Source organism: Rattus norvegicus, chromosome 2 (genome assembly GCF_021556685.1).
Source record: "Rattus norvegicus strain SHRSP/BbbUtx chromosome 2, alternate assembly SHRSP_T2T, whole genome shotgun sequence".
NCBI classification, from domain to species: domain Eukaryota; kingdom Metazoa; phylum Chordata; class Mammalia; order Rodentia; family Muridae; genus Rattus; species Rattus norvegicus.
The window spans coordinates 155465699-155480592 of record NC_141535.1 but is presented as its reverse complement, the minus strand read 5'-3'; the positions used below and the strand labels follow the sequence as shown (position 1 = coordinate 155480592).

Sequence of the window (14894 nt, the reverse complement as noted above, 5' to 3'; positions counted from 1 at the left end):
TTCAAAAGAAATAGCTTGCCACAGTACATATCAACGTAATGGCCAGTTACAGCCTGCAAACAAACTACCACATTTAAAATTACCTCTTTTCCAGTGGAAGAGATAACTCTGCACTAAGAGCACTTGCTGCTTATGCAGTAGACTGGGACTGGATTCCCAGCACCCACATTAGGAGGCTCACCAGAGCCTATAACTCCAGCTCTAAGGGACCCCCAATGCCTTAATCTGGCCTCTGCACACACTTGAACTCATGAAGAAAAAATAAACACTTCTCGTTTTTTTTTCTGAAAATATAGAATCACAAAAGTTACAACTCCATAAAAACTTATTTAACATATACAATTGTCAAGAAGTTATTTAAAAATATATACACATACAAATAAATATCTAGAAAGCAAATTTACTTTTAAAAGTAAAAGAAGACAGAAAAATGACACAATTAATGAAAAAACAAAGAAGTCTCACCTCTGAATGTATGTTTAAATTGAGAAGACGTAGTAGTACACATTGCTGTGGCCATATGTTCAATGGTCTTTTTCATTGTTTTTGGTGGTGCTAGGAATCAAACTCAGGGCTTCTGCACACTAGGTGAGTGCTCTAGCACTGAGCTATTCCCCTGCCTCACGTGCTCAATGTTTTGAAAGAATTGCCAGACTCTTTTACCACTTTTGACTTGAAGAGACAAAATGGTTACTCCTGACAGGATGTGACACTCTGTGACAAGACCTATCAGGACACACAAAGATCCTTCAGTCTTCTTCCCAGGACTCCAGGGCCTTGACTGGAGGCCAGGCTTGCCTCAGCTCCATAAATGTACCTTCAGAATCTCCGTAGGTCCGGAGTAACTCCTGTAAACCCACCCACAGAAACAGAATTTCAAGTTCCTGCAGGGGGACTAATTTACAAGTTGCTATAAACACAGCTCTTACGTTGCTTAAACACAGCTCTACTGTTGACTTTTCAAAACCTCATTAGCCTCTATGACAACTACAGTCCTATTTCCCTCTTAGCTCTTTGATCTCTATTTTCTTTATGGCCTTTTATGCAACTTCTCCTTAAATGGTTCTTGCTTTGGCTCTCTTTCTCACTCTGAGCTCCCTCCATGGAAAAAAGGGCTCATTTATCCTCCTGGCTTTATAAATTACCTTGGGTTCAGTGCACCATGGTGGCAAACTGCAGCCTTCTCTGTAACAAGTATGCAGCCTGTTCCTTGTGTGCAGTTCCAGAAGAGCCCTGGAGATGGTCCTTTCCAACCGATGTTCATGTCCGTGATCTCTCCCTAGTTACAAGCTAGTTTCCAGATAGGTATGTGTGGGTAATGCCTTTGGGAAGCCCCAGTGGACTGTGATTGGGGCTCACACTGGCTAAGCCATTATGTCTACCACACAAGCTGCAGAACAAAGATCATGAGATTGAGGTTCTACACAGGCCCAAGTTCAAGAGCCTGGCTGACAGAAGATCCCTATTTCAAAGTAGTGCTGTATCAAGTTTCCCATGAGCTTGCAGCCATGGTGGCTGGGGGCAATCCATCGCAGAGGGTAGAAGAGTCTGCACAGCCCCAACCCCTGGTAGTTTTTGTGGTCAAAAGAGCTTCTCCTGTGCTTCGCTTCCTGTAGGCACATTCACCAGCAAATCCTACTTTCTGTCTTCAAAAAACTACCTTCGGGTTGACCTGTCTGTTTTAGATTCCCGTTCTAAGGCCCAGACAGCTTGTTGCTCTCCTGATTAAAATAACCATCTACATGTGACAAAGATTCAATTAACTTCTTCCAAGATCAGATCTTCTCCTTCTATTGCCTCTTAGTTAATGGTAGCATCTTTTAACAGTTACTTCCCTCCCCCAATATCCTCTCCTCTCTTCTATGACATTGCCAAAGGTCCTTCTGCACCATCCTCTTCAACCCAGTTCATCCCTTACTTCACAAATATTTTCCCCCCTCTCAAAAGAATCTTTATAAACTATGTAGAAACACATAAAGTTCTTAGTAAAATTCTCAGGAGCTTGACTGACAACTGAGTCCCTTCTCAAAGCCAATCTCCCACCTCCTCCTTCACTGGGTGGCCATTGCACTACACCTGCTCATTCATGCCAAGGCTTCCCCTTAACCATCCTCTGCCCTCTTTTTGGGTGTGTATTTTAATCCAGTTGTGTTTTGTGGATAACATTCCCTAAGCCTAAAAGGATTGCGCTCGCCTCTCTTTACAATAGTATTGTAGTCAAAACTCAAGGCTCATCTTGAACCCCTAGGTCACTTCCTGCAAGCCTATGTCATGCCTGAACCACAAATGATTACAAGATGCCGTCAACTGTTAAGTGTTTGTGTGTTAACTGCCCTCAGAGCACATGCCTTTGCTGTCCATCTCTGTCACGATAAGTAGACAAGCCTCTCTAAATATTTGGGGAATTTGTAACAATCTTTCCTTCTGTATAATGTTTCTAAATATAAGATGAGCCTAAAGGAAAGAGAGAGAGAGAGAAAGAAAGAAAGAGAGAGAGAGAGGGAGGGAGGGAGGGAGGGAGGGAGGGAGGGGGGAGGGAGGGAGGGAGGGAGGAAGGAGAGGAGAGGAGAGGAGAGGAGAGGAGAGGCGAGGCCGTAGCACAGATTAGTCTTCTTCCATGCAAATGTTTTTCTTCAAGTTTATGAGTATTTAAAACACAGGATTCAAGGAAACAGGTAAATAATTATCTCACAAATTATTTGTGGCCAATAGTGCCTCCAGTGTAACAGGATCCACAGTCCTCCACAGGTCAATTTATGATCACTCTCAGTAAAGGCGAGACAGCCTCCAGCTTTCACCCCCACAGGACCGAGCCCTCAACACTCGAGTCTCTGGGCTGAATTCAGGACCCAAATCATAATCACAGTAGACACATTTGCACAGAATCATTATGAAGCCTCTCTACCCTCCTAAAATTATTCTCTCTACTCCTCCACTGCCCTTCCCCTGAGTGGCTGACCAGCAATAAGTTCTCTGCTTTCTGGACTCTCATGGAGTTCAACAACAACAACAACAACAACAACAACAACAACAGACAAGGGGGTGGAGGACGGAGGACGGAGGAAGGGAAAGTGAAGTCCCCTCTCCATGGACTCTTCTGTGGCCGAGTCCATGCTCCAGCTGAGCTGCCCTCTCCTGTCTTCAGCTCTTCCTGGCTTCTAGTAACTAACGTGATTCTTCCCCTTTGAGTGCGTCTTCAGGCTTGGGTCTGACAGGGCCCCATTGTCGCTAGCCCAGGGGTGCACTACAACTATCCTAACTGCCACATACTCATAAAGCCATTCGTTAGACACAGCGACAATAATTGAGGAAGGAATTTAGAGGGATAGTTTATGACGAAGACACTAGATCTTATCATCTAAAAGAAACAGTCTTCCGCTCGAGAGACAAACATGCTATATTGTCATTTAAGAGAAATGAGGCACACTAGAAACCATACCATAAAAAACTGCACGAAGGTTTGAAATGGCGTTACCAACAATTCTCGAACATAGATTGCTTCATTATTCTTGGGCTTTTATAATTGTCTTCACTTGTAAAACTCCTGAAGCAGCAGTGAAGAGCGTGTTAAATGAAGGTAAACGGACTGAAGTTAATGACGGCCTGCTTGGCCTAATCTTCATTGTTTGTCCCCCATCGTCACATTACAAAGCCCCAGAGGGAGGAAAACAGCCCAGCTCTGAGCGGTACTTTGGGCTTTGGAAAAGCTACACCTCCACGGTGCTGGAACAAGAGCAAATGCTCCACTCTTCCCTTTTTAAGGATGTGAGCACTAGGGCACACGGTAGTCCTTCTGACTTCATTTTGAGCTCTGCATACTGTTTCTCGCACCGCCATGTTTGTTTGTTTGCCTGGCTCGGGGCATCATAATGAATCTCTTGATGCATTACACGATGCATAAAAGCCAGAGCAGCCAAGCCTATCAGACTGAGGTTTAAAGTCCAGAGCCATCATTTCCTAACCATGACAACAGGCAAGTTCCTAATTCCTCTGAGCTTCTCTTTTCCTGTCTAAAATGAAATCCTTACTGCAATGGTATTCCACGAAGACAGACAGACAGACAGATAGACAGACGGACACCTGCATGTATGTTTGTGCATTGTGTATATGATTGCCTGCAAAGGCCAGAAGAAGGGGTGGAAGCCTGGGAACTGCAGTTACAGATGCTGGAAACTGAGTCTGGGACCTCTGTGAGAGCAGTCCGTGTTCTTAACTCACTAGCCAACATGCCAGCCTCCAAGCTCTGTACACATTATAACGATGGCGTTATTGGCATAAAATTCATTTCGTGTCTGATTAGCACAAAGCCACAGGCCTCACCTGCAACAGAACAAAAAGACAGAAAGAAATGGTTCCTAGGATACCAAGCTTGCTGGACATTTTTGTGCCAGTGCGTGCAGTTCTCTAAACAAACCCCATCTAAATGATCAGTGGTGTCTAGGCTTCACAGTCTAGGACAGACTTCCAAAGGATGAACAGTGGACTAACTGCCTTTACTTGTAATAACAGAAAACCTATATAAAACGAAGACTATTTAATAATATGACAAACAGTAAGGAGTGTTGTTGAGGTTTTTGTTGTTAAAATGCCTTCGCCAGACCTGGTATACAGTATAAATCTAGTACTCAGAAGCTGAGGCCTCAGGAAGAGGAGGGCTTGAGGGCCGTCTGGGCTACAGAATGTGTTCTAAGCCAGCCTGAGCTACGCAGTGAGACCCTGGATTTAAAAACAAAACAAAACCAAAAACAAAAACAGGAAAGAAGGAAGGAAGGAAGGAAGGAAGGAGAAAACTCCCTCCTTCCTATTTCCTACTCTAATAAAATTATTTTTAAAATAAAATTTAAAAGGTTTAGAATTACAATTCTTAAACAAAGGTTAGAGGCTAGAGTTTATATGAAGATAAATTACTTGAAAATGTATGGTGATTAAAATATTACTAGTACCTTTCTTTTCATCAGCGTCAGTTATTCAGAAAGCACCTCGGTTCTAAAACACAGAAGCATTTCAAATGTAGAAAGCATACACCATGGTGATGCTGTAATTAGCCTTGTGTTGCTGCTGTTAAGTCTATTCTCCTGGGGTTCAACTCTCCCAGAACAAGGTTATTTGTTTTGTTTTGAGACAGGGTCTCGATGTGTAGCCCAGGCTAGCCTGGGACTCGCTGTTGGCCAGGCTAACGTGGAACTCACACAGATCTATCTTGCCTCTGTTCCCTAGAGTGCTGGGATCAAGGGGGAGCAGCACCACGTCTGGAAACACCTTGTTCTTATGTAGCATAAGCCAACGTGCTCATTTTGTGCAAGAAAATGGATCTAGCTGACAAGTGGCTTCAGCTGATGAGCTTTCCATCGTTTCGATTTCTGGACGATCTTAGTTCGCTCTGTTCCATCGTGGCCATGAGTTGCTTTGGTATTTATGTCACTTCATATGCTGAGCTCAACCTCGATGCTTTACTCCCGAACGACATGCTTACTCGCCTTCATTACACTCACAGATACTAAAAAATAAACACTATTTTAAAAGAAAAGAAAAGAACACCTTCGAATATCTCAAAACAGCTCATCTTAGGCTTTCCGAAGGTTAAAAAAAAAAAAAAGGTTTTCTTCAAAAGTAGCTGAGAAATGGCCTTGGCTTCCTACACTCACAAGAGCCCTAGGTTTTTGCATTCTAGAGGCCTAGAACCAAGTATAAACCACAACAAAATGCAAAGTTAAAAACCACAAATACAAGTTACCTTCTGAGTAATGAAATGAAGACAGAACAGAAACATCGCTATGCCAGTGACTCATACCTACACTACGCCATTTTGATGCCAGGACAATGTAAGCACAGCTTGTCCCCATGGACAGAGATCTCATGGCAGATTCTGAAGGGTTCATTTCATTTCTGACCCTGCTTCTAAAGCGTAGGATACAAATGGCGACTTTAAACTCCAATGTTCATTTCCATTGCCCGTGCTTGAGCACCTTCTCAACCTCAGTTATTGCAAAGATCAGGAAAAGCCCCGAAAGCTATCACATATCCACCCGAATATGGCTTATGGGAAAGACAGAACGAGCTGAGAAAAGCGAGGAGTAGTTCTGACGTCATAGGCCTGCATCTACTCCTAGAGAGCGGCTCGGTCCTCAGCTTTTAGCACCCATTGGAATCACCTGAAGGATGACCTTTTTGTCCCATCTAAGACTTATTTCTTATTTAGCTTTCATTTCAAGGACCTATGAAATACCACAGTCCTCCCTTTTGCAAACCAGAATCTATCTTTCTCACAGTGTCCTGGGGATGCTGATGCTGGTGCAGCGGGCCAGGGCGCCACACTAGGGGAAGGTTTAGAGTGCTGGGTGCCACGGCGTATCCACTCTTCACACAGAGGGCATCATCAGCTATTAGATAAACTCCAATCTATTCATGACCCACCTTTCCCTAGGGAGCATCTCATGTCAATTAACTAGAAAATATTAATGTTTAATGCTCCAGAGACCCTTTCATTATACAGTGAAAACAAGGTCCAGTTTTCCCACAAACTTTGAGGTAAGTTTAAGAAAGCTGACTAGGTTTTTGCAGGTGCCCTCTCTCTCCCACACAATTTTGTTGATTTGGAAGGCTCAGAGTTTAGTAAAGGTATTTGCTGCCAAGTCTGACGACCTAAGTTCTGCCCAGAGACTTATAGAGATAGAATCTTTGAATCACTCCCATTATGTGTACCCACCCGCTAAATAAATGCAGTAACAACTGTACGGCTCATACCAATCAGTGCATGGTGCCTGGCTGTCCTCTTCCACATGCGGGCATCGTGACAGTGCAGGAATCCCATGCTAAGTGACTGTGGAAATTCAGGCAGCTTTCATGCCATTTTATAGAAACCTGCATCTTGCTTAAGGGTACATAGTGTCTAAGAAAAGGCTGCTTAAGCCTTAACGCTGCTGTTCAATCACTTGTGTTTCTTTCCTGACATAAAAGCAATACATGTTAATACTTGAAAAATATAAATACAGAAACCAATTAAAAAGTCAATCAAGGGCTGGAGAGATGGCTCAGTGGTTAAGAGCACTGACTGCTCTTCCAGAGGTCCTGAGTTCAATTCTCAGCAACCACATGGTGGCTCACAACCATCTGTAATGAGATTTGATGCCCTCTTCTGGTGTGTGTGAAGACAGCTGCAGTGTACTAACATACATAAAATAAATAATTCTTTAAAAAGAAAAGGTCAATCAAGACCAACTATAATCCTTTTGCCTGCAAACAGCTATGAAACTTCTAATATGTTTTCTTCTAGTCCTTTTCAATACATATACATTGCTTCACATTCATTTTCCCCTTGCTAATCAATTGTTAAGAATATCAAGCCAGGCAGTAGTGACACAGGCCTTTAGTCCCACAACTTGGGAGGCAGAGGCAGGAAGATCTCTGGGTTTGAGGCCAGCCTGCTCTCTAGATATCCTATGTATCCTAGGATAGCCAAGGATACACAGAGACACTGTCTTAAAAAAAAAAAAAACCAACAAAACAAACAAAAACCCCACCAAGAAAAAAATACCAATTACTCTTGTGAAGTTACTTTGCAGCTTAATATTTTACCGTACGGCTGAGGCAGTTTAGTGCTATGCATTATTACCTAGAGTAACGTCACAAAACCTCCGCTGAGCCTCAGACACAGGAAATGTCTTCATTCGTTCACTGCTTCTGAGGACTTTGCACAGTGATGAGAACCAAAGCTCACCTACAACAGGAACATCCAGGTGATTTTCGTATTCCCTTCAATTTGGGCCAAAGACAGAAACAAGATGCTACTGATTAGAAGAGTGGTTGTACACACAGACAGACAGACAGACAGATGATATAATTGAGATATAAACATCCATGTATATGCATGTATACAATAAATAATGTTACATACTTATAATTCATGGTATGTAATGATTTCTGTTGAAGTGTTGTCTCTCTCATGTATTAAGTCCTTGCAGGGCTGGAGAGATGGCTCAGCAGTGAAGAGTACTTCCTGCTCTTCCAAAGGATCCAGATTCGATTACCAGCACCCACACGGCGGCTCACAACTGTCTGTAACCCCAGTTCTAGGTGTTCCCATGCCCTCTTCAGCCTCTGTGGGCACCAGGCATATACATGGTACACAGCCATACATGGCAGGCAAACACTCATACCCAAAATTAAGAGAAAAAAAAAAGAGAGAAAGAATATTAACTCTTTGGTCACAGCCCTAAAGGAGAATTGAACACTATTTACACTATTTAGTTAACTTGACGTGTACTGAACAGTCTTCTAAATATTATACTGTGTTTATGTTCCTGGCCGGTTGCTGGTCTCAGCTTTAATCTGAGTAGCTGATTAACTCTTTCCAGGAATAGTGGTGAATACAGAAACTCACGCCTGTGTGAGGTGCTAAGAACAAGTGACAGATTAGTCTACGCACTAAACGACATACTCATCCCATCCTCTCCAAGGTCTGGAGAATGCTGCGGAGGACAGGGGGGAATGTAAGATAATGCAAAAGGTCACGAGATGCTCTCTCTGAGACAAGACACCATCACTGCAATCACAAGGCCACAGTCACTTCAGACCCCTCAACTGGATCTGCACAAGAATGAGCCTGTCAACAGCCACATATGGGTAGGAAAGGGCTCTGGACCCTAACTCTCAACACTCAACTGCTTGGTACTGATGATTCTGGAAGGAGAATGGTCATCTTCTGTTGTGTACGCACTGTGACCCCATGGGCTCCAGCAAGGTGGCTCAGTGGCTAGTTAGTGTCCCTTGCTGCCAGGCCTGTTAACCTGGGTAGTAAACCTTGGAAGGTCAGGGAGGAAGGTCTCCAAGTGGGTCCTAGCTCCGTTAGATCCTATCTGGCACTGAGGTTTACTCTTCTACCCCCTCATTTCTCATGTATAAATAGAGCTGGTATCATCTACTAAGTCGGTTTGCAAAATAAAACCCCAAGCACAGCAACTGGAGTTTGGTGCTAGATCAAGGGAAAGTTCTATAAATACCACAAAGTCCGGGATGAGTAAAGAAAACACCCTGAGATTGCTAGAGTTGGAAAATGGTGGACCTGAGAGTCTAACAAAGTTACTATATCCTAGTTCTGGCCCATTATTTAATATAACCTGGAGCACGTTAATGAGTATCTCTGAGTCTCCCTCTCCATACCTGTAATTCTGAAACTCGCTAAATTAGAATTTGAGAACCCCACCTCATAGAGATCCCAGTACACAGTGAGTGCTCAAGACAATAGCTAACAGCACCACTCCTGCTCAAATGCAGGTCTCCATGAGGTCTGCTGAGGTGGGAGAAGGATCGCAAGTTCAAAGTCAACCTGGCCTACCCAGGAAGCAATTTCCTGGGCTACACTGACAGCAAGTTATCGACATGGTAAAGCGAGCTCTCAAAAACATCTTGATATGTGACTATGGTTTGGCAGGGGGCAGGGTAATAGAAACCTCACAATTAATAAGCAGCATCTCGTCAGGTTTTCTTTAAGGATAATTCATTTAAAATCCTTTTCATGAAGTAGGATCACTAAAATCTGACACCGGAGCAATCACTAAGTGAGCTCTAAGCAGGTCTCGCTTCTCATTAATATAAATTAAATTCCCCAAGAGATGCATGACTCTCTAGGTGACACTGTTGATATTTGCTGGATTTCCCTCTGACCTCCAAACATCAGCACTGAACAAGCTGATATTCTGATCTGACTTTGCAGCTCCCTCTGAGGATAACCCATCCTGCCTTCATTTTGCAGAATGGTCCTCATTTAACACATCACTCACATTTCACACTTGGGATCAGGGAAGATCCTGAGCTGTAAAAGAGGGGTTGGTGTGAAGAGAATCTCAAGTCTGGTCCACTAATCTTTACTGGAGAGTTTTGCTTCTCCATTAAATAAAACAGGTGATTTGTTTTTCCTCCTTCAAAAGTCAAGGCTAAAATTCTTCATGTGGTTCTCAAACACTATAAATTATATTAAAGGTATGCTCTCTTTATTAAAACGCCACTGCTAGCCCATCGGGTGGGCACTGATGGGTCGCTTTCAAGGGGGAATACTGTGTGTTCTTGCCAAGTGAGTGACTGGATGGTCGGGACACTGGACACTGTTATAAGAAGCTTAATGGTGCGCTTTCTAATCTCACTGCTATAAGAACTTGCTCACACCTGTCACCCCAGCACTCAGGAGGCTGAGGCAGGAGGATTGCTGTGAATCTGAGGCCAGCCTAGAGACTACAGAGTGAGATCCTGTGTGTCATAGACAATGAGAAGGAAAGAAAACGAGAGACTCCTCTTACAGCACAGACTGTAGTGGTCAGCGTTGCCCATTCTGTGCAGCTGTCGGGCTACCTAATTATCACGGTGCCATTCAGGGAGATGAACTTTCATCATCAGAGTTTCACAGCCAGGGATAGTCTTGAGATCACCCAACATAACGCATGTGTTTCCGATAAGAAGTAGGGTAGAGGTCAGCTCATATGAACCACCTTTTCTATAGTATACAGGAAGAGGCATGGGCAGAGGCTTCAGAAAAGTAAAGGGACCATCCAGTCAGACTTGGGGGCACTGATGCCATCTGGGGATAAATGCCAACAACAGAAATGCCAGCCACTTCTTGTAACCAGACTAGAAACCACTTTCAATAAAGGATGTTCACAGTCAAAGAGGATGAGCATTCAACCTATACTTAGTAGGAACACTCAAAGCTTAGAGCACACCAGGAAGTGAAGCGCGTTTTCCAACTCATAAAAGAACCACCTGGGAGTTGGGGATTTAGCTCAGTGGTAGAGCGCTTGCCTAGCAAGCACAAGGTCCTGGGTTCTGTCCCCAGCTCCGGGAAAAAAAAAAGATTCGGGCTTCCTATATTCTCTTGAAGCTTCAACTCTGACTTGAGTACAACAAAGGATCTGGGAAGTCTCACAGTTAAGAAAGAACCACCTGGTCATCTGAAGCTTTAGGACGTCCATCTTTAGTCTATATGAGGTCCTAGGATCAGGCTCCCACAGTACATATCATAGCTGTTAGAGAGACTGGCCATTTCTGTCACGGCTGTCAAATGATAAGACGTAAGACCATTGGTTTGGTGGAAGAGCTTGAGGCATTTTTCATTGGCCAGAGTAAGTTGACAATTGACTGTTGGGTCTCCTCTACTACGACCTTGTGGAAACATTAAAAGACAAAGTTAACGAGGAAAACCAATATCATCATGACTAACATAGGCTTTGTTTAGTAAGGTGAAATGTAATTGTACAATAGGCTGGGTCACACATACCAAAGTCTGATGTGGTAACTGTAATCAGGAATTTTAAGGAGGGGGGAGGTATATGGGACAGGAAGGAGAAGGAAAAAGGGAAGTGAGAAATGTTGTGATTTAATAATAATAATAATAATAATAATAATAATAATAATAAGTAGTAGTAGTAGTAGTAGTAGTATCATGGCACCTTCTTACAATCCCAGTGCTTGAAAAGTAAAAATGACAGGGCTATCTCTAGGGCTCACTGAGCAGCTAATCCAGCCTACTTGGCAAGCATCAAACCAATGAGAGGCTCTACCTCAAACTCAAACAAAAGGTGACCAGCACCTGAGGAATGACACTTGCATTGACTTCTGACTTCCACACCCATTTGCAGAGGCACACAGGCAACTCCACATACACACAGGCACTCTCACACACATTTACCTATTCGTATATACAACCTATACAACACACCACACACACACACACACACACACACACACACACACACACACACACACACACGGATTATACAAAATCCTATACAATTTCCCTCCCTTACTTTTGTAGTCATGAGACTTTTAAATTAAATCATGTTTCATTAATTAACACTCAAAGTTTGTTTGTTTGTGTTCACTTCTGGACTTTGAACCCTGAGCCTTGAACACACTCAAACGGGCTCTGACCCCAAGCATACACAGAACCCCCTTAGCTTCATATTATGAACCTGACAATTACAAACCAAGTGACACAGGATCCTGTATCAGTGTAGCAGACCAAAACCCAGTGAACGTAAACCACTGGGGTGCTCTCGATAAAGGATCAAACCATATTGCTTTCCTGTCTACAGAGTTGACTCACGTTTCTCTGAAACTGTTTTGTAAGGTTAGAAGACTGTGTATTTCGGGGGAATGAACCGTAGAACAAAGCAGGTTGTCCTAAGCCCTGTAGTCTTTCTATCACCTCGTCTTCCTGAACTTGAGAGAAAGGGAACAGGAATAAAATGCTTTCTTTGCATTTTTGCTGACCCAGGAGAAGTCTTTATTTAAATTATAGCTCATTTCATTGCTATGGTACTGAATATTAGAAACTGACTGCCCCATTTCTGTAATAGTTCCATTACATTTGGGGGAAGCCGTTCTCTTATTTTCTTAAAATAAGAAGTAATAGGCTTACAAAAGAGACATCTTCGTTTTTATTGTATCTCAAAGTATATTAACTATAATTATAGCATTGAAAACATTTAGTTTTCTTGTTTTATACGTATGCAGATGTACCTCAGTAGCTGTATGGGCATCAGTTGCATATAGGTGCCCAAGGAAGCCAAGAGGGTGGTAGAGTCCTGGAATTGGAGCTACAAGCAATAGTGATTAGCTTAACATAGGTGCTGGAAACGAAACGCAGGTCCTCTATCTGACCAACGAGTGTTCTCCAGCCCCTGCAGGACTTTGGAGAGACACCTGCTAGCAATGCTTGATACACCAGCTTTACTGTATACTGTGTATATTTCAAGTCTAAAACATTTCACCTTTGTCATCACTAATAGACATTTGGGAGTCAGGGTGATATTTTTAATATCCTTATTTTAAAAAATACCCCAAAGAATGGAAAAGTCCTAAATAAAGCCAAGTACTCCTTTGTAAATCTCTAATGCTATGAACATCATATTCTGAGACGAAGAGGGACAAGTCTTATTTTCAGTATATCAATCGGGAAGCAGGAAGAATTACCCAAATTAATAGTAATGGAGTACTCCAGGCTGTGTTTTCAGTGACAAGGAAAACTCTAGAGGCAGGCTGTGTCACGTCTAACCCTCATCCCCAAGCAACGGTAGGACAGTAACAGAAGATAACCTAGGGGAAAATCCCTTTCTTTCCCAAGATACAGTTTAATAAGGCACCTGAAAAGTAAGATGGAAGATGGGTAATTTACTAAAAAGAAGAGAAACCACAGTAAGTTAATAAATTCTCATGAGATGAAGCAAAATACTGCAAGAATCTTCGGTGGAAAAATCGGTAGATTGACACTTCAGAATTTATCATGATGCCCATGATCGTTTTCTTATGCATAGTATACCTATAAAAGAAAATCCTAAAAGAGCTTATACTTAACGAGACAGGCAAAGCAAACTCCCTTCTGGGTGCTAATGGCGTCCATAAGTAAGTAATAAGGTCTCCAGCACCGAGGAGCCAGAATGAAGCCAGGGCCCGGCCTGCAGACCTCCCATCTCAGCTCGCTGTTAACTGGTATTGTGAACTTGAGTCCTAAGAAAGTGAGACGCCTTGCTGGACTTCTAATCTGACAAAGGAGGCCCATCATTCCTTCCTAAAAGTAGTGAAATCTCTTTCTTCTCAAGGTATGGGGTACATACCTCGCAACTCAAAGATCACGGGAGCTGTTCTTCCCTCAGAGACTAGAATAAACCCACACACGTGAACGTCTGACACACAGGGCTAGGTCATGCCTTAGGAATGAGTATACTAAGTTAGCACTTACACATCACACTGGGGGCAGGCAATGGGAGCACACATACCTAATCCCAGCCAGGGGAGACAGACATAGGATCTCTGTGAGTCCAGCCTGGTCTACAGAGCAAGTTCCAGGTCATAGAGAGACCTTGTCTCAAACAAAACAAAAACAAGCAAACGAACCACCAAAGTCCAAAAAGTCAATCGCAGGTGCTTCACAGCACAGTCTTATTTTTCTGTACACCCTGGTGGCTATATGTAAGATAAATAGTGTTACAAAGCAAGCAAACAAAAAGCCCCAATCTGATGTAATAAGCTGTGAGAATAGTGCTGGAGTGTCAGAGTTTCAGGGTAGTGTTCATAAAGGTTGCACAAGTATTTCTTACATGGCTCGTAAGATGGCTCAGTAGGGAAAAGGACTGATGATCTGAGTTCAATCCCTGGAAGCCAGTGGTTGAAGAAGAGAGCCAATGCCCACAAGTTGTCCCTCTGACCTCCACTACCACACTGTGACAGGTGGACACTCACAGACATCGCAGATATATAAAAAAGTTTTTTTAAAACATCTGTTCATAATTAGCCATAGATCCTCATTTGGCTCTGAAAAATTAATTATAAAAGCAAATTATGGGATGGCTCAGTGGTTAAGAGCAGGAGCTCTACCGGTGGACTGGGGTTAAATTCTCAAGCACCCACATGGCAGCTCACAACTGTCTGTAAGTCCATGATCCAATAGCAAATCACACAACTTGCTAAAATGGCCTTTAAATCTAGCAGATTTGTATTTTGTTTTGTTTTAAACAGCACTGAAGTTTGAAAATGATTTAGAAACTTACAAGTTTGTTTCTACTGTGGGGCCACAGACGAATCTAACTGGGCCATGGGGGAGTGGTAACCTTGGTCTTTTTGATTTAGGCACTCTGATAGAAAAGCAGCATAGATGTTCACCTTCATATTATGACATTGAGAGCCTGGTTTTTAGCATCAGACCTAACAGCAAATAAGACCTAACAGTCATTTCTATTTGCTCCAGTCCCAGGGACATAATTGAACAAAATGCTGAGTGAGCAGTTCCAGAGCCTAGCTGCAGGAAAGGCACCCACTGTGTGCTAGAGGAAAGGCACCCACTGTGTGCTGGAGGAAAGGCACCCACTGCATGCGATCTATGACGTGCTTACAAATAATCTCAGAGG

The 14894-nt window shown here is 43.0% G+C and overlaps 1 protein-coding gene across 3 annotated transcripts in view; it reads right to left on the bottom strand.

Moving 5' to 3' along the window:
- Positions 1–14894, bottom strand: part of Ppm1l (protein phosphatase, Mg2+/Mn2+ dependent, 1L) — a 273903-nt gene that overhangs the window by 122887 nt on the left and 136122 nt on the right. The window contains exon 1 of one of the 3 annotated variants that reach the window (XM_087622963.1): positions 3440–3664. Within the exon in view, the coding sequence (XP_087479089.1) occupies positions 3440–3442 (3 nt within the window). The 5' untranslated portion in view covers positions 3443–3664. 3 annotated transcript variants of the gene reach the window in all.